The 20,308-nt window shown below is 39.2% G+C and overlaps 1 protein-coding gene across 1 annotated transcript in view; it reads left to right on the top strand.

Moving 5' to 3' along the window:
* The window catches only part of ntrk2a (neurotrophic tyrosine kinase, receptor, type 2a), a 107,073-nt gene that overhangs the window by 59,408 nt on the left and 27,357 nt on the right, over nt 1–20,308 (top strand). Inside the window, exon 16 of the mRNA XM_076890523.1 lies at nt 16,760–16,948. Coding sequence (XP_076746638.1) covers nt 16,760–16,948 — 189 coding nt within the window. The remainder of the gene's footprint in view (nt 1–16,759; nt 16,949–20,308) is intronic.

The raw sequence follows: 20,308 nt of genomic DNA, 5'->3' as shown, positions 1-20,308 counted from the left end.
GAACTGGAAATGAATGTTGTTTCAGATTTTATTGTTATTTTATTTGTCCTTTTTATTTCCTTGGTGGATTCTGTGATACATAAAACTGTTGTTTTGTAACTCAATTGTTCTCAAGCGTTTGTGGCAGACAGTCATACATTACGATACCTCATTTTTCATGCATTTCCATCTGCAATGTTATGCCCGCTAGCGGCTGTATAGTTCAATTTAAAAAGAAGGAGAAAAATAAATACATTAAAGGCAGGCAGTGCACAGTGATGACCTCCATACCTCTGAGCTATTAGGATGCCACTTCTTCATTTCTTTTATCAGCATCAAGGCGAATCTGACAAGGGAAAAAAATGTGGAGTTGCAAAGACTTTTTAGCCATAAGCTTCTTCCATAAACTACACGTTTTGTAGTATTAGAGCTGTGTTTGAGAAAGTTTCTGTAAAGCTGTTTAAAAGTGTCATTTGAAAACGATATTTCCCCCAGAAGATAGCTTGGGTTTTACTTTTCAATAAACAAACTCATTTATTGGTGTCCCACGTGTGTAATTGTTTCTTTTTCATTTCAAAGTGAAACAGCTTTTAAGTGTGTGCTTGGACGTCAGGGAATGTTTTGTACTGACTTTTCCTTTATTTATCCGTAAAAGAAGCCAAGTCAGTAAAAGAAGCCAAGTCAAACACAGTAAATAGAAGGGAAAATATCTGAGACCATTCTGTGAAATCAACGGCGCTTCCTCTTTCTGTTGGTCATGTTTTCCTCACTTCTCTTTGACTGTTGGCAGCAATAATGTTTCAAGTCATCAAGGCTTTTCCCGTTCTTACTGTCGGACTGTACGGATTTTTAAGAGTGTCACTGTCAGTGACGAGCTCCCACCGGTCCTTTCTTAATTATAGCGCAAACCCTTTTTTTTCTTTTTGTACTTACGGAATTTAAGAGTTTTAATTCATTATGATGGGTTATGCATGAACACTAAGCTTTGATGGGTTTAGGGCAGTGGTGAAGGAAGTATTCAGATCCTTTACTCAAGTACAAGTAACAATACCAAACTGAAGGAAAGTCCCACTGAAAGAAAAGACACTTTACAATATGTGTGAAAAATAAAATCATCTGAAAACCTTTGTGAATGCTTGCCTGCGGTATTGCATCTCATGCATGCTTCATTTCAAGAAGGGCACATTTATTAATGCAGCAGCTAAGGTATTTAAAATCAACATGATTCATAGGCTATTAATCATGCTCTGGTCTTGTTTATCATCAAAGCTAAACGCCTGAGCAGGAGTGTTATAACCACTCACTGGTCACTTCATTAGTTACACCTTGCTTGTATTGGGTTAGACCCCCGTTTTTCCTTTAGAACTTTCATTTTTTATGCCGCAGATTCAATAAAATGTTTGAAACATTGCTCAGAGATTTTGGTCGATATAGTCATGATAACAGCACATATTTACAGCAGATATTTCAACAGCACTTTCACGAGTCTTCGGTTCTACCACATCCCAACGGTGCTCTATTAGATTGAGATCTGGTGACTGGGAGGCAATCTAAGTACAGCAAACGTAACGTGCGGTTACATTGTAACCTTGGTTCTCTGAGTGCGAGCCGCAATGGAGTAGAGAGATAGTCTCGATATGATAGAGAACGTCATGGGTCAAGAATCAAGTTTGAGATGGTCTGAGGTTTGTGACACCATGTATCCATGAGAAAATGGATAAACTATGGTCAGTACTGCCAGCAGCAATACTCAGGTACACTGTGCTGTTTAAATGACTTCACCTCGCAGAGCACACAAAATCTGTTGTTCGTTCGATTGGCTAGTTTGTTTTTGTCAGTGACTTTTTAAAATATTAATTCTTAATAAGGATGATGTGTAACAGCACACGGTGGCCTCGTGTCCGCCAAGGTTAAATAAGTATTTTGCTGTCAGTGGAGTCTGATGGGTTTAATGAGAGAAATGCAATTATTTTTATATTAAAAGGGTTTTAAATGCAATACAACAATGTAAATATATGGAAATGTAACAGGAAATGTGGCTTTGTTTTAAAAAGCTGTGATATTTTAATTTAAATTTTGCTGTTATTAACTGTATTTGTGATTGTAACGGACTTTTACTTTTGTGGATTGAACCCTTCTTACACCACTGTAAATGTTATCTTATTGAGCATTATTACTGAATGATTAAAATTAATATTTTAAAATGAATTATTTTACTGTTTTAGTGGGTCAAATAGAGCAATGTAGTTTAACGATACGTTACATTTTTCTAATATTCTTATAAGTGTTTGAATAAGCAGGTAAAATTCAGCATTTTGTACAGAAACTGTAATTGTCTTAATAGTCAGACACTTATTGAAATACTTGGGCTGTACTTGAGCAACATCCAACGCCGTGAGGTCAATAGATAAAGCCACTGAATCACAATGTGCTTAAAGATTGATTTATTATAATTAGTGAAGTTCCTGTTGTCATAGGCACGTTAGCATGACCAAAGGTAAATGCCACAATCGGTAGATTTATATTATAGGGTCCCAGAGTTGTGTCACATCCGCTGTGACCTCATGGGTGATGATAATAAGACCTCCCTTCACTCCAAGGACTTCATACCCAGCACTCCACGTACGCAGTGATCTACAAGCCAGGTTTGAAGACTTTAAGGTGAATGGGTTGCATTGTAGGTGTAGATACACACACACATACAGAGATTCCTTCATTTGTTATAAATTATTCATTTAAAATTTCATAAACGCACATGTGAATAAAGCATTTGCTCTTGTAATGGATTTGAAGGTTTAATATGTTCTGTTATTTTTTTTTAATTATGTTCATTTGGGTTCCTCACAATAATTTTTTGCTTATGTAACAGATGCTTGGTAATAGATTTTCTGCTCCTGAACCGAAAACACGACGCTTTATCACTTTTAATTTCTTTCGCTATCACTTACCTCCTCGCTTCTTAATTTTCACATCTTTGACCAACGCAGACTGTTTTCAGTAGGAGGAACTGGCCTTCTAATGTGTCATATGGGAAGGTGAATGTGGGTTGAATATTATAAATAGAAAAGATCAGACTAAGGGGGCTAGAAGGAAGGGAAAAAATGGAGAGGAAGAGAGGAGGATGTGGGAAACAAAGAAGAGGATGACGAAAGAAAGCGAGGTGGAAGACACATACATGGAGATGAGAAAGGAGATACACAACGTGACACAGATGCACAAAGAAAGAGAGAGAAGAGGAAATGTCTATTTTTACCAGTGGTAAAATAGACATTTTACCACTAGAAGAGGGAATGTGATATGCCTCTGCATTAGGCCGAAGAGGAGGAGGATTTTGGCTCAGGCAGATTCATATGGATGTTTATCTGACTGCAGCATAGAGGGAATTTTAGCTAATGTATCCATCGCCCTGTTTCTCTTTAGTTTATTTGCTGTACTCCCTCTATCTCATAATATGCGCAATTTTTTTTCTATACCTTTTTTTTTTAACCCTTTCAGGCCCAATTTAAGTTTTGTGTTGCTAATGCACAACCAAGTCCTGCAGTGGTACTTCTGAGTAAAAGAAAACTCATAAAATATGTATGTGGGGTAATCAGGTTGTTAGGTCTTAACTGTTGCAAATCTGCAACGTCTGCCTGGAGAGGGTTAAAAAAATACTGTAGTTTGTTTAACCTCAGTGGTTTGAATGCTGTTGGTCCTTCTGTTGTTATCGCCATCACGAAAACCTTTAAAGTGCGTGAGAACTTCATGATAATGATCATTAAAATAATATTATTGAGATGCACTGATATACTGTTGCATTTCAGGGCCACTGTAAATAATCAGTCTGTTTATTTGGCAAAGACCTACATGACTGCCAATGATTTTAACCGAAATGAAAAAATCAATTAGATAAAAAAAAAAAGACAGAAATGTCAAAAATAAATACACAAAAGCAGCAGTAAATGTGGCAGAGTGACAGATTTTCTTTTCATACAGTCAAGTCCACAATTATTCATACCCCCTCCCTGTTTGTTATGTTTTGTGAAGCAAAGCTTCAACCTTAGCTAAAACTTTCTTCCGTAGTTCTCAAATATGTTACAAATGAATAAGTAATACCAGAATAATAAGTACTGGCACATTTTTTAGACCATTTAACTTTCTTTTTATTTTGGGAAATACACAGTTTCCCAGAAACTTCTTTTCTAATTTTTTTATTTATATGTGGGACTGTAGAGGCAGGACAAGCCACCTTCATATCAGTCAGACATTAATCATGATGAAGGTGAAGGAGCTCAGTGATGATTTCAGGCATTGTTACTGTCCCCAAGGAGGCCAAAGGCCATTAAGCCATCTCATCCTCTTATAGCCGTTGCCCTGAAAGTTCACAAGGTCACCGTCGAGTCCATCTTAAAGAAGTTAAAGAACTCTCAAACTGCGATCAGTTTGAAAGGTCAAGGTCAGAAGCCCAAAGTGTCCCAAGCCTTGATCGGGAAGGTTGTCCAAGAAGTCAGCAGTAATCCAATAACCACCTCTGAGGTCATCTTCAAGAACTCTGGGATACAGATTTCATGAACTACACCTTAACAAATTCTTAATATTGGTGGCCAGGAAGACTCTGGTGTTCAAGCCGATGCACCTGAAGTCATGTTTGGTATTTGCAAAGCAGCATTTGGAAATGTTAGAAGCGTTCTGGTTATCCGTTTTGTAGTCTGATGAAGGAAAATGTTATACGGAGGAGAAAAAGAGAGGCTGTACCCACTGTGAAATGTGGTGGTGGGAGCATCATGCAGCGGGGGTGTTTTTCGCTTCATTTGGTACTGGCAGCTTGTTCAAATTCGATAGGATCATAAAATGTGAGGACGGCATCAAAATCCTTGATGAAAATCTAAAACAATCCCAAACACAAAGTCAAATCTGACATGCCAGTAATCATGTGCTGATTCTTGAATGATCATCTCAAAGTCTGGAGATTTGTGCAGGGGGTTGAAATCTGAGGTGTATGCTTGAATGCCTGATTATTAATACTTTTGAGTTCTTTGGCAGAGAAATTAGGTTAGGATGAAGGTTTTGCTTCACAAGACAAGGAGGGGATATGAATAATTGTATTTAAGTGTAAAGACATCAGCTTAGATTAAATGAGCGATAATCAGATTTAGGCATAGCCATTAAAAAAGTCAGTCCTCACTTATTATCAGTGCTTGGAGGTGTATTTTGATGAGACCGATCCCTCAAATGTCCCTTGTAAGTGAACAGTTGCTGAACCCTAAACCTGCACAAGAATAAGTGATATCTTTTCCAGATGATATCTCCCCTACTTTAAGAGGAAAACTCTATGTGAAATAACCTTGTTTTTACGGCGAACGTCGCTGCTCAGGAAAAAAAAGACAGCAGAGAAAAAACACATTTTCTGCCATCCTTTTTTTCCATCTTTCCACTAACCACTCTGTGAATCTGCAGCTCCTCTTTCCTTACCCATTAAACTTCCTCCCTTATGTCCTCTGTCTGTCTCTCTCCGCCTCATCGCTTCATCCCTCTTCCTCTTGGATCGATAGATTACTTCCTGTGTTCAGCAGGGTGACAGCACAGTTTAGAGACCATGGGGTTCATGTTACCAATCATCTGTATGTGTGTGTGTGTGTGTGTGTTGGTGTGTTTGCACGTATTGTGAAAGGTTTAAGGGGTCACAGAGGCCTTTGGTATCAACAGTCCTATCAGTCACTCTGAAGCCTGAATGACTGATGCACTGACTGGTTGTGTAAAACATTCGAGAGAGAGTGATGAGAGGGAGAGAGAGAGAGAAAGGGGGGTTGCATGTGATATTTTGTGGACTTTTTGTCTAGTTGATTAGATATGTTTGATCAACATGCAAATTGTAATAATGTAGTCAACAGTTTGTGCTATTAAACTGGAGAATATTTAAAAAAAAAAGCAGAGCTGCTTTTGCTTTTGGTGCATGATCAAAAGATTAAAAAGAGTAAATACGTCAAATGGCTCTACTTGTAGAGACCCAACCCAAGCTGAACTTGCTGCCAACTTTCACCTCGTATCTGAAACGTCCATCATCACCTCTGAACCCTATCCTTCAGCCAGAGTTACACACTGACCTCACTGACTGCTGCCAGTCATTTCAAATCATGAGATCCACTGTTATCCGCAAACAACTCTTCCCGCTGTTCCTCTCAAGGCATACAACAACCAGGCTGTTTTAACAGACAGACTGACAGGCCCTGATGTCCTTAAATCCTATAACAGTCTCTCTACATCTATCGCCCTGGGCAGCATGCAGCAGTAAATGGCTTCAGTTTGTCTGAGGTGTACCCAGAGAGCCCAGGAGAGATCAATACAGTCACTCACTGTCATCGTTTTAACTCAACTACAGTCTAGACTTGTCATAAGACTCCTTCTCCACTCAAGTTCCCAAATTCTCAGGCTCCCACGGCGAGGCTGGTGTCGCTGCAGCAATGTGAAGAACTAAAGAACGTGTGCTGTCCACACGGCTGTGTAACGTTACATCTGCCTCACAATCGCTGGTGTGAAGCATCTGCAGCACTACCATCACCATTTCTCTTGCAGTAACTGCAGTAACTGAATTTCTGCTGAATGCTTCAGGGCTGCATTTTGGCTGAATTACAGTTGATTTAATTTATGGCACCATTTTCCCGCTGCACTAAATCCTGCCTGCAAAGAAGGAATGAGTATCAGCTGCATTTCTCCTCCAGAAATTAGAAAACTGTAGCAATAAGATGGGAGTGGAAAAATCCAGCCCCCTGCCTTTTATATTCTGTGCAGCACTTAAGTTTCTAATATCCCCCTCATACCTAAAGTGGAGAGATTTGTTTTGTTTTTTTTTACTTTCACCTGAAGTTCTTGTAGCTGAGGTGTGACGACAGAGCACATCTGCTCAGTTTCACCGAGCATCTGATTTCCAGCACTCAACATAAAGCTCTAATGAAGCAGGCTGTCAGGACTTGAGATCATTAATTTAACACTGTCATTATTCATGAGCTGTATTCTGATTGGACGACAAAAATGCCTAACGTCCCTTGACAGAAACAGCTGTTTAAACAGATGCAGGGCCATTTGTAGCAAGTTTGATCAGGAATTAGATGAACAACACCTCTGAATCACACTTGGAGGCTTTTTAAAACCTTATTGTTTTCAGCATCAAATAGCAATGCGCACCAGTTTGGCATCTCTCACCGTTGGTAACAGTAACATTGCACTCATTGAGTTAATCACGTGTGAAAGGCGTGTTTAAGACTGTACACCAAGTCAGTCAAGGCTAATGCGAAGACGCACTTGGGCACAAATTCACTTTGAGTGGATCAATTTGAGGGAGTGTTGTGTGAGTGGAAGCTGTAAAAGTTCACTCGTCCCTCTAAAGACTTGCGAATGTATGAAAAGGAGCACAAAACAAACCAACAAAAAAACCAAGATGCTGAAACCAAGAAAAGAAAGCAGTAACGTTCCTTGTGAATTTTAAAGGTCAGTTTATTGCTAAAGTCCAGAATCCACATAGAGAGAGTTTGTTGACTTTGTAATTGTTCCAAAATTGGTTGTAGTTGACCTAGAGGCCACTTATGAGATATATCTATGATGAACGGAGCTACAAGTCTCCACTCACTCTGCCTTACAAGCAGTGGGATTTCTTGCCTTTCCGAACTATTTGGTTGCAGCACAAACTGAAAACATTTTTTAAAAAACAAAACAAAACAGGAATTTTGAGTGCAAAAATTGATCGTCCTACACAGACAGTCCTACAGTTCGGCCCATGAGCTGAAGCACAATCAGTGTTGCCATTGATGACTTAAAGAGCCCCACACAGCATCACCTACATAAGAAATAGCTAATATCGGCTTTATGCTTAGAATGCAAGAGACTTGATAATGATAACCAATTCCCATCCATTCATTTGCCTAACTACTTATCCAATTCAGGGTGAAGGGAGTTGATCCCAGCTGTCACAGGGTGAGAACCAGAGCACGCCCTGAACAGGTCGCCAGTCCATAACTGAGCTGTGACACAGACAGAAATTCAAACTGACATCACACTGGTGGCCAGTTTCTCTTTGGACAGTAAATTTGAAGTCAGGACCTTTTTGCTGCGAGGCGACAGCTCTGATCACCAAACAAAAAATATTCTGTTATGCCTAAAATCATTTCAAAAAGAAGGCAAAGGCAGATACTGAAATATGTCTAGAATTGTTGGGAAGCTTAACACATATGACCGTTCACAGATTGAATTTGGAGTTCTTCAACATATACCCACAGTACAGCACTAGCGCTAGTTTTGTTCTGCTGTTAGTTTTTCATGGGTGAGATAACGTAAGAAAACTGGCGACTTGATTGCTGCTTGTCTGATCGCGTGATCCTTTCTTTTTTCTTTCTGTTGTTGTTGCTGCATACCCAGATCCAGGCGAGTCTTGCAGTTAGTTGAACAATTGTAACACTTCGAGTCACAGCCAATACGACTCCCTACAATGAGACTCGAGTTGCTATAAACCAAGACTTTTGTCAGTTATCTTGAACTTAACCACACTCATTTCACTGGCTTCTCAATAACCTAAACACTAACAAGACACAGACTTTACTGTGTTGCTGCGAAGACTGGAAAACAGTGACATACAGCGACCCGCAGCTTTAATGCACCCTGCCATCCACCTCTCAGTTGTGACCTCAGCTTTGAAAGCAAGGTATTGTAATTTATTGACTGTTAACCCAGGTTTTCCCCCAACACACTACAAGTAGATCGGGTCTCCATCGGTTTAAACACCAGTTCCATGTCCATTAACACTGTTGGGTCTTGACCTGACCCCACTTATACCTTCACCTCTGATGTCCATCTCTCCCTCTCTCTTCCTCCGCCTCACATCTCTACATCTTTTTATTCCCCTTTTTACCCAGTCACTCCCAGTGGACGCTCCCTCTCTCCTTGTCTCACACACAGGCTACTGCTGGCCTCAGCTTAACGGTTTTTATAACGATCTGACCCTGGGACCTTTCTCTCTGTTAATGATCTACAGCCCCTCCCCAACACAAACACATACACACACTGACAGACGGAAACCTGCACCTGTGTGTGTGCGTCCTGTTATTGTCCTTTTTGTTATGCTGAGATAACGTCAGAGCAGTAAACACTAAAGGTAATTATACAATTCAAAAAGCCCCAAACTAACAGTTTCATTTCTTGAATATGAGAATTTTTCAGAAGGGACATAATTGAAAGCTCTTTATTTATTCAGTTTTTGACAGCCTGTGGTTTGGACTCACTGCTGTGATGAAATGGCTGCTCTACATTTAATAATGCTGCTACAATTGCAGACTCGGTTTGAGAGGAAAAAGAAGAAAATAGTAGCACCTGCCTTCATTTAATGAAATAAATAGAATTTTCTTCTGTAATTAATAGCGACAATCTACTATATGTCTCGAGCTTCAAATGGAAATCAAAGATTTCATTTTGCAGCTGTGTCCTTGGAGTTTTTAATGAAAACAGATCTATTAATGTTACCTTGTTCTGAAGAGTTCACTCATATTGTACGCTTTGGTACGTGCTCTTCCTTTGAATGCATAAGTACATTAGCACTGAAGAGGTGCGGCTACATGCAGTGCACTACATTTACCAGAACAATGTCCCTAAAATTAGGGTCTAAAATCTCTATAACACACAAATGTTATATCTCTCCTGGGTGATAAAATTATCAATGCACTTATCGGAGAAATGTAATTAACTTGCAGTGAAGAAGAAGAATTTTGCAAGAGGAAATTGGCGGCCAGAAGGGGGAAAGCTAATTGGAGAGCTAATTAACTAAATGGACATAGCATTAAAAACGAATATTCATGATAATACGCAAAACAAGATGGACAGTATGCAGTAAATAAATAATTCCTACTTTTGTGTCATTAGAGGGATTTTTTTCTGCTCCACTGACACAGATACTCTGATACATTTTAGATTATTGTCTTGTAATTTCACGGGATCGCTGGATTATAGTTACTGTGGGCATTATATTGTGATGGTAAATTAGATACTTGGATTTCCACTTACATGTGCAATACTCTATGTTTCTCAACCTCAAAAACTGGTTCCCTCTGTAGACGCAATCTTTGAATTCAGGTGTTATTAAATACGTTTTGATTGTAATTCCATCCATACATCTATCCATCCTCTTCTAGGTTTGGTAACCACAGCAACTCAGCTACTTAAAATAAATTAATTAATAAATTCAAAGTTGAGAAAATTCAAAATATCAAAATGATGTGATCCAAAACATCTCAAATTGCATCTGCTTTTGTTGCTTTTGTTAACAGAATTCCTGGCAATGGTCTTTTTCACTTAGTTACATATTCCCGTGGGGTTAACCCCTTAATGCCCAGTATAATGTATTGGATACATTGAGTTTGATTTCTTTGGTCTGAAACACCTAAATAATTTGCACAATGTATTTATAAGCAATAAATATGGAGAAAAATGCCAGATGTAGCAAAACTTATAATTTATATAAATGAAATGAATATTTCATTAATCTTCAAGAGATTACAATTTTCTTGCAATTATTTCACGGTTTAGGCTTTAAAGGGCTAAATAATAAAATTCTTGCTTCTGTGGCATGCATTTTTAAAAGCAGATGGATCTGCATATTTGATTTAGCACAGATTTTTACACCAGATTCCCTTACTATTGCAAGCCTCCCATTCATCCAGGCTTGGGGTCACCCGAGGTGCTACGCTACCCTGCCATGGTTTACTGCCAGAAGAAAACACTTTCCCAACCTCTTTGAGTCAGGATGGGCATCTGGTGTAAAAACGTGTGCCAAACCAAATATGCAGATCCATCCGCTGTGGTGATCACTTGGAAAATAAAATGAACAGCTGAAAGTTGTTAATGCAGTGTTTTTGAAGATAGATACATGTTACTGAAGCTATCATTTTTTGTAATTTTCAGGTTGCCAGAAATTTTTTCCAAATCAGTAAATCAGTCACATATTGAGACATTTCAAAAAGGTGCTGAATTACAGTCTCTTAAAAAAAAAAAGACTATTAAGTTCCCTCAAGTTTGTGCAGTTATGGAGTTTCAAAGTTCCTCTGGCATTAAGCTAACATATAAATTGGAGCTTCATGGAATGGGTTTCTGTGGCTAAGCAGCTCCTGTAGTTATACAAAGTGGGTGGTCTGGTACTTTTGTCCATATAGCGAATCTTGTCACGGTAGCCTTTAAGGTAGGAGACCAACAACCCAGTCTTCAGTCATTAAGCAGAGTGCTAGTTTGCTAGTTAGCCAATATTTGTTAGCTAACTAGCAAACTAGCTTGTTAGTTGCTGTAGAGTATATCCTGGAATAACTGTCAGAAATGGGAATGGTGAAATTTAAGTCCACTCTAAAGGAGTGGGGGAAAAGCTTAAAATAGCATGTTTGTGTTAAGTCGTCTGTACAGAGTACTGTATTTGTTTCCTTACTTGTTATATTGTTATGTCTTGTATTCATTGTAACATCTGCTACCCTCTTGGCCAGGTCGCTCTTGGAAAAGGAATTTAATCTCAAAGTGACTTTTACCTGAATAAAGAAAAACTATAAGGTATCATTGTTAGAAGGGTAATGGTGTTGTCTGGATCTGCGCATTTAAACTCAGTGTGGTATTTAATATACTATTCACTGTCTAGTTAGATAGGTAACTTGACAATCAAGGTCAAATGCTGCATTGTGTTTCACGCTGAATGATAGTTAAGTGTACAGTACACGATTCCTTTTAAAAGTAGATTCAGAGTTACTGTTTTGAGAGTTTTGACTCTGTTTTCTGATAGTTTTATTGCCCTTTGAGTGTTCTGGTTAGTTTTCAGTAATGCAGAATTAAATTAAATTAAAATTAATCTTAATTGGTTAACATCATACCTGTTTTGCACAACTTAGATTAGAAACCCTTTAAATAAATTTTCAAAATAAAAAATATTTAAAAAGAATTCAGTGTACCCTTCTGCTGATAACAATACAATTAAAGCATAATTAGTTGACCTTTGAAGATATTTTGCACGGCAGCACTGATTTGTGCAAAAGAAAAACCATTTAATCCGAGCACACAGTGTTCAGTAATACTTCTTAATACACTCCAAATAATGTACAGCATCCATTTTCACCATTTTCACTGTCCCCAATCACTCTTTGAGGTCTGCTTACTGAAAGTGACACATTAGCTTACAAGTCTGGATCTTGACAAAAAAAGATGCTGTCAGACATCGCAGCCAAGACACACACATTTACAGCACATATAAACTCTCCACACACAGAAAAACAAACTAGTGTGCTCTTGCTCTCATTCTTTTTCTCTCTCAAGGCCTTTTCATTCTTCACGAGTCACCAACACACACATACGCTGGTTAAGACTCACACATACACACACACAAACAAACTCTCTCAGCTTCTTCCTCTCAATCTAGCCCTGTCAACAGCACTAGAGCCTGATACGCGTCCAGGGACAGAGGAAATGAGCGATGTCAACCAGTATTGTAATGCAGCAGAGCCGACCACATGAGAGGGGAAAACATCTACTGTGTTTTGTGCTCGTGGGAAATCAATCTCAACTCTTAATACGATGTTTTCAGGCTTGTGCTCATGTCTCAAAGAGGCCTAGAGAAGAATTACCTGTGTGTGTACGTGTGCATGTGCGCATGTACCTGTAATCCTACCACGTCTATGATGAAACCCATGCTCTGACTTGTCTGTAGGGTTATTTTCCTTCTACTGACACAAGGTTGACGAGCTGATGAAAGACCGAGACTGCATGGAAGCGTCCAATTATCCTGCTTAAGACAGTCTTATGCATACACAGTCTGTATTGTTCTCACCTGTTATTCAGCGAAAAGGCATGCATAAGATGATATTGCACAGCTAGAAGCATGACTCTGATCTCTCACCAGCCTTTATTTCTGCATTTTCAGGACAATGCACTAAAAAGCACTAATTTACTATCCGCTTCATGTACCTGAGTGATTGGAATCATTTGCATCATTGCCTCTTAACCACCTTTGTTATATGCTAAGATGATAGTGTCTGCAATTAACTGAGCGTGGTTAATAAAAAAAAGAAGAAGAAGACATTAAAGGAATGAAAAAGGGTGTGGGGGTTGTTTCCATGCAGCCATTTAAAATGTGAAAAATGTCACCACTGGGGCAAATTTTGCAACTTTAAGTTTTTTCAGCTCATGATTGGCTCCACAGTATTTAAGATTTGCAAAAACTTTTGGCACTATCCCAGAAGAATCAACTACCCAAAACAAAAAGCAGAACGCTCTTGAAGCTGGAATGAACTGCAGTAAAGTGCTCTCAGTGGGATTGCTGCTGACATAACAGGAAGTCATTGTTTCAGTGATTTAAGCAGCACTTTTTTTTTTATAATTATACATTGTAAACACTGAGAAAGACAAGCTGGTCCTAAACGTATGTGCACTCACTGGCCACTGTGTTAGGTAGACTGTAGTATTGAGCTGGACCCCTTTTTGCCTTTAGAGCTGCTTTAATTGTTCATGGCACAGATTCAGCAAGGTGCTGGAAACATTCCTCAGAGATTTTGGTCCATATTGACATGATAGCATCACACAGTTGCTGCAGATTTGTCAGCTGCACTTCCATGATGAGACTCTCCCATTACACCACATCCCTAAGGTGCTCTATTGGATTAAGATCTGGTGACTGTGGAGGCCATTTGAGTACAGGGAACTCGCTGTCATGTTCAAGAAACCAGTTTTAGATGATTTGAGCTTTGTGACACGGTGTGTTATCCTGCTGGAAGCAGCCTGCAGAAGATGGGTACACTGTGGTCGTGGACATGGTCGGTAACAAAACTCGGGTAGACTTAAAAATATGCTAGGTTGGTAGATCGTTGTTGCAGCAGATATTTAGACTCTTTCAGATCATTGGCTGACCGAAATGGCACTGTGTGCTCTTACAGATTTGCTTCAGGGACAGATATACTGTGCCTTCAGAGATGCTCTTCCACATAACTCTGTAACAGTCTGCAGTTATTGCAGTTATTTAAGTTACTGTTGCCTTGTTTCAGCTTGAAGCAGTCTGGCCATTCTTCTCCGACCTCTGGCATCAACGGGGCATTTTCACCCAGAGATCTAATTACTGCATATTTTCTCTTTTTAAGACAATTCTCCGTAAACACGAAAGATGGTTGTGTGGAAACATCTCAGAAGATCTATTTCTTAAGTACTCAGCCTAGCCCATCTGGTACCAACAACCATGACCATGTCTGCATGCCTGAATGGGTTGAGTTGCTCCATGTGATTGTCTGATTAGATCATTGCATTAACAAGAAGTGTATCAATAAAGTAGCTGTTGAGTGGATATATAATTATATGATCTTGTATGTATTTTACTGGTTGCTATACATGTTTCTTCTATACTGGCCATAAAGAAGAAATTGCTTAGAAAGCAGTTTTGGTACTGTATGAGATTTGTGCCAAAAAAACTGAACTACAAAGAGGCTATGGCACTCTGCCTTAGACACATCAGATGTTTTCTTACCAAATTACCGTTGTTTTAGCACAAAAATGTGGAGACTGTTTTCACCGCTGGCTGGGCTGGAGTAGAACAATAGCGGTACAAAGGGGCAAATTTGGTAACTCTGCTAGAATCACAGAGTCGTCAGATAAACTTCAGAGCAAATATTAGCACAGCATAAAGACTTGAGGTGATGCTCCTGTTTAGTTGATTTACAACTAAATTGCTTGTCATACTTTGTCCTAAATTCGACTTTCACAATACATTTTTAGGTATTTCAGATGGAATTGAAAGCGTATGAGATTTAAATGTACTGTATGTTAAAGGTGTGAGCTGTACTGTAATAGCCAGTTTTCTGTGTTGATTGTAAAAACAATTATTATTGTGTAGGATTGAATTAGATTTCACAGTTGTGCTTAATAAAGTGGCCACTACATTTCTAGTGCATGGATGTATGCAGACATATTGATTGTAAGTATTAAACACTCCAGTGAGAGATAAGGGTGCATATGCAGGAGTCAAAGGTGAGGCGAAAAAGAAACCCAGAGTGAATATCAGTCTGTACCTGTAGGCTCTTGCAAATGCAGCTGCTATTTACTGCTACAGTCTATGTGAGAAGAAAAATAAAAAGAGGTTTGTTTGCTTTGGCACTAAGTATGGGTACAGAAAATTAGCAGAAATGTGATGAGGGTTTACTGTCACAGACAAACCTCCTGGACTATTTTCACGGGCCTAATTAGAAACTAATAACGCCTCCATTCTGCTGCCAAAACAAACCCTTTTGCTGTGAAAGGGATGGGCTCCGTGTCTGACTCACGCTACCCCACCTCTGCTTTGTTTTCCGTTAATTCATGTTAATGCTGCATCTTGTGCTTTTCAGAAATTTGAGTAATGTGAAAGAGGAAGCGTATTCTCCTGAGACTTTTATTTTAACGAGATAATAGTGCCATCTCTGCGTCTGCATTTTCCACTTTTTGTGTCGCTTTGTTTTTTTCCACCAAGCTCCTAGATTGCTGCTTTTTATTGCATACATGAATTCCCTCTGTTACCTTCCTGCTCTGGAGGAATACACTTCATATTAGCCTTCTTTTCTTGACTTCATCATTAAATGCTGCAGAAGCGTACCTAAAAAAGCTTTCAAACTGACAAAAAGAAAACAGCTACTGCTGATAAAGTACCTAATGGTATTCTCCCATTTTGGCCCCCTTAATGGGGCACTTACCGGCTTAGTCACTCATTTTCTTCATGCAGAAATTTGCAAATTTGTTTTCATCCAGTCAAAATGACCCAAGTTACTACAGGAGCTGCTACTTCTGCCCCTCATATTTCCTAGTATCTTTGCTCTTATCAATTAACCTCATAGAGCTCTGTTGCACATTAGGATTAAAACATCTGTTACTGACAGAGGGGAGTCATGTGGTCTGCCATTTGTACCTCCACCCTCTTTTTACCTGGATAAATACTGTTGGGCGTGGCAAGTTACTCCTGACTTGCATCAGTGTCCTAGCAGGAGATGTAGTAAACAGGCTTTTTTCAACCCCTGAGGAGCTCTGTTTCAGAAAAAAAGCTGTATGAAATTCAAAATCAGTGGAGACTCGGACTGGAAATAACCCCTGCATTTAAGAATACAACTTACTGTGGTCGGGTGCTTGTTTTGGGTGTCAGTGAGACATGAAATAAAATTTTAAAAATGCATTTTTTTCACATTAAAAAGAAATGTACAAAGTTTACATATGCAGTAAGGCGACCATCTAACACAGGTCAGCACTTGTTGGTTACAAGTGTTGATTCTGATTCACTTTGTTTCTGGAGCCTTGTGTTCATATCAGTGCAGCTACTGTTTAATTTGTGCTGAAGTCAGCTTGAACTACAGTTGTGAATAATGCTGTAATGACGGACAGAGCTACGCATGAAACAAAGGAGCTGCAATGATGTGTCGTGTAAACACAAGCTTCTTTACTGTTGTTCTGAGCAGCCAGAATAGTCAGACACAAGGAAAAATACAGCTTTGCCTAAAGTAAGGGCTGAGACTTGATAATGGTTCAAATGGGGATAATAGTGCACACTTTGAGGCAATCTTTTCTTGAAGGCACTCATGTTGCTTGTCCACCAAGAAATAGCTGTATGAAAAACAGAAAAAGAGAGCTTGCTAGAGTTCTAATGTTAGGAAGGTTTGGGGGTCTGTGGGATTTTATCTCCTCGCTGCCTGCCAGTAACAGCTTTAATTACTCCTCTTGCGTCCTCATACTGATCACATAGCTGAAATGCTTTTCAAACACCGCTTATCCCCATTTCTCTCCTACTTAGGACCATCTTCAGTGATCAGCAATGACGATGACTCTGCCTCTCCTCTTCACCACGTCTCCAATGGCAGCAACACTCCTTCGTCATCGGAGATGGGCCCTGACGCAGTAATCATCGGCATGACCAAGATCCCAGTGATCGAAAACCCTCAATACTTCAGAAGCACAAACAGCCTGCTCAAGACTGACACATGTAAGTAAAAGAAAAATCTGACTTATCTTTAACGTGGACCCGGATTAACTCTGATTTAGAATCAAACTTTTATCAGTTGATTACAAGCTACTATATACATCCTTCCTCGCTGTCATGTCAGTGACCTTGGAGCTACTGCTGATAAAATCTGAGGGAAGAATGGGAAATAGAAAGTCTAATTATATGCATGTTTGTGTGTGGCTGTGCCCCAGCATACGTTAGGGACACATTCATCAAGACTTCCATGGATGACTCATATACATACCAGAGCTAAAGAAACCAAATGATGCTAGACCTTATTAGCCAGTGGTTTAAATTTTTTAAACCAAGTGAAAATGAGAAAGTGACAAACCCGAAGTAGAAGCTAGAAGAAGAGCAGAGGGAGAGAGAAAGAGAGCCACAGACAAATAGACAGACAGAAAATGCACAAGGATATTGACCTGGTCCATCAACATGACATTATGATTATTGGCAAGTTATAAAAGCTTCTCCAGGATTTGGCCTTGTGTTGCAGTAAATTATGGACCCACGCATTTGTGTATGTGTGTGTGTGTGTTCATGTGTGCTCATTCTGTTGAGAGCAAGGTTTAGGTTGTATAATAATGGGGGACTGGAGGTCGACCTCTTCAGTCCTGCATTATAACTAAAAGACTGACTGGGATTTACAGCCAAATGACGAAGAATGAAAGCGCTTAGGATCAATGAAAGTCAATAACACACTGTGGTGTATGTGCATGTGCCTGCATGTGCATTTTTAATATATTACAGCCATTACAACTATTACACAGTGTGTGCCTTTGACTCACAGACAGGCTGCATAAATACTGAAAGTATCTGACCGATTATTTGGCACTCCGCCTTTTCAGACCGGTACAATAGCCTTTGATGGAGACAGTTTGGCAAAGTGGCACATGGTTGAATGCCAGGAACTGAACTCTTTTTAAAGAGAGGTCTTAACCATCCTGTAATATTGAATGCAGGAGGAATCAGTAGCAGGTACACGTCTCTGCTTAAATGATCGCGCAGGCCTCTTTCGCGCAGCAATAAAGCAACAATTACTCTGCTGAGATGATGGATCTACGTGTAATTATGGGAAATGTTAGTGTGCTGCAAAGCTTCGGTTGTGCAACTGTCTTTTTAAGTGAGCACCTCATTAAAAATAATGATATTAGCAGAGTTAGCATTGTTGGAAAGCAGGTCACAAACATTACAAAGAAGCTTCAGTAAAGCACACAGATATGAAAAGGTGGTAACTGTTGTGTTTATGTTTTGCTAATCACTCACATATACATAAATTTGGGTTTACAACTAAAATAGGTATAAGAGTATATGAGCATATTCTCCCACTACATTGACTATCATATCACACATTTCTTTCCACTAAACTTCTCTGGAGATTCAATTTGAAGATTCAAATTTCAGGAAAACCCTGTCAAAGTGTCATTCATTTTTTTTGGACCACTAAGACAGAAATTGCGCCATTCAGATAACCATGCACAAACTTGTTTTATTAAAGACCAATTGTGAATGGTTGAGACCCAGGCTGGAGTTTCTTGAAGGTGGCAACGATCTGTTGAGTTGGCTTCACTGAAAAGTGGCAGACTGACACGTTGTGGCAGACTGAGGAGACTAAGGCAAACTGGCAGTGAACCTGAGACACAGGGGCATACAGTTAAACATGGTTTCAAACAAGATCAAGAGAATACAAAACTAGACATGTGTTGCTACCAGGTTGGAAAAACTCTGGCAGGGACTGGAGCATAGAGTCAGTCATATGGGCTGAAGGGCTTCATAGGAGAGTGGATCACAGGTGCAACTGAGGAAAGAAGTGTGAACAGGATGCTGAGCCATGCCAAGACAAAGAGAGAGAACAAACAGGGGAGACTACAAGATACACAAAGAATGAGAGAGAGGTACACTCTAGACCATGGCAGCAAAGATTGTTTGAAATTTCAGGAATAATTGAACACTGATTCAGGCAGGCCAGGAGCCAAAACTCAGTCTGCAAAACCCAGTAAATCAGCCAAATCAACTGATTGCTAGTAGTGGTTTCCCTGAAAGTATACACATGGCAAGGCAGGGGATCCAAGAACAGAGTCATGCTGCCGCATATTAAAGATTGATGATAAATATGAAGGTGGTGTGAGTTCACTGTTAGCTTGCATTAGCATAAAAAATAGGAAACAGCTAGACTGGCTGCACCCAAATAATCCAAAAATCAACACAATTCAATGAAGGAAGAAAAAACAACTGAGATAGAGGAGAACATAAATGTTGTGACAAATACTAAGGGGAAGGATAGGACTATTTATACACTAAGGGATGCTTTGGGTGCATTTAATCAATACAGGTAAGGACAGACAGGGAGGAAGAGAAAAGTAGAGCAGGTAATGGATAGTAACAAAAATACTAAAAAAAAAAAAAGTAGACACTAAAACATGGAAGAAATCTAAGTATGTAGCGGAAAAAAAAAACTCACTTCTCTTTAACATGGACCCCAATCAACTCTGATGTAGAACTAAAGATTTATCAGTTGATTACAAGCTATAAAATAAATTTCTTCTTGCTCTCATGTGAATGACCTTGAAGCTGCTGCCGTAAGATCTGATGGGAGAATGGGAAAATAGAAAGTGTAGGTTTGTGTGTGACTGTGTCCCAGCATATGTTAAGCCACTCATAAATTCAAGACTTTCGTGGATGACTCATACACATACCAGAGCTAAAAGAAGCAAATCATGCTAGAGCTCATGAGCCACTTGTGGCTGATTCAGTTTTTTTGATTGCAAAGGCTAAAGACAACACGCAATAGACTGAGGTAAAAGGTCAAATGCTGTGGCAAAGATTATGGGGATGACAGGGCTATTTATACACCAAGGGATGATTTGGGTGTATGTAATCAATACAGGTGGTAACAGTTAGACAAGCAGGAAGAAAACACAAATAAAGCCACAAGAGAAAAGTGAAGCAGGAAATAAACAACAAGATTAAAACAAGCTTAGCTTATTCAGGGGCAACTATGGGAACTCGTTTCTGCCACTGGACAAAAAACCCAAAAACCAAAAGCCCTTCCATATGTCAAAATTTAGGGTTAGGCCTCTAAATTTTGAGAAAATAACTTCAAATATCAAGTTATTAAGTTGACATTTTTATATAATTAAAAATGCTGACTATAGAGAGCAACCATGTATAATGACACTGACAAATCAGAGAGGAAAGAGAAGGCAGAGAATCTAACAAAAGACATTAAGAAAAACAAATAAAGGCAGGAACGGTAGTTAAGGCTCAAAATCCCAGAAACATAATCATCACTAGAATGACAAATCAAAACAAGAATCAGAATACAAAAATATAATAATAATA

The sequence above is a fragment of the Maylandia zebra genome, linkage group LG12, assembly GCF_041146795.1.
Source record: "Maylandia zebra isolate NMK-2024a linkage group LG12, Mzebra_GT3a, whole genome shotgun sequence".
Taxonomy (NCBI): Eukaryota; Metazoa; Chordata; class Actinopteri; order Cichliformes; family Cichlidae; genus Maylandia; species Maylandia zebra.
This window is presented reverse-complemented; position numbering and strand designations above follow the sequence as displayed.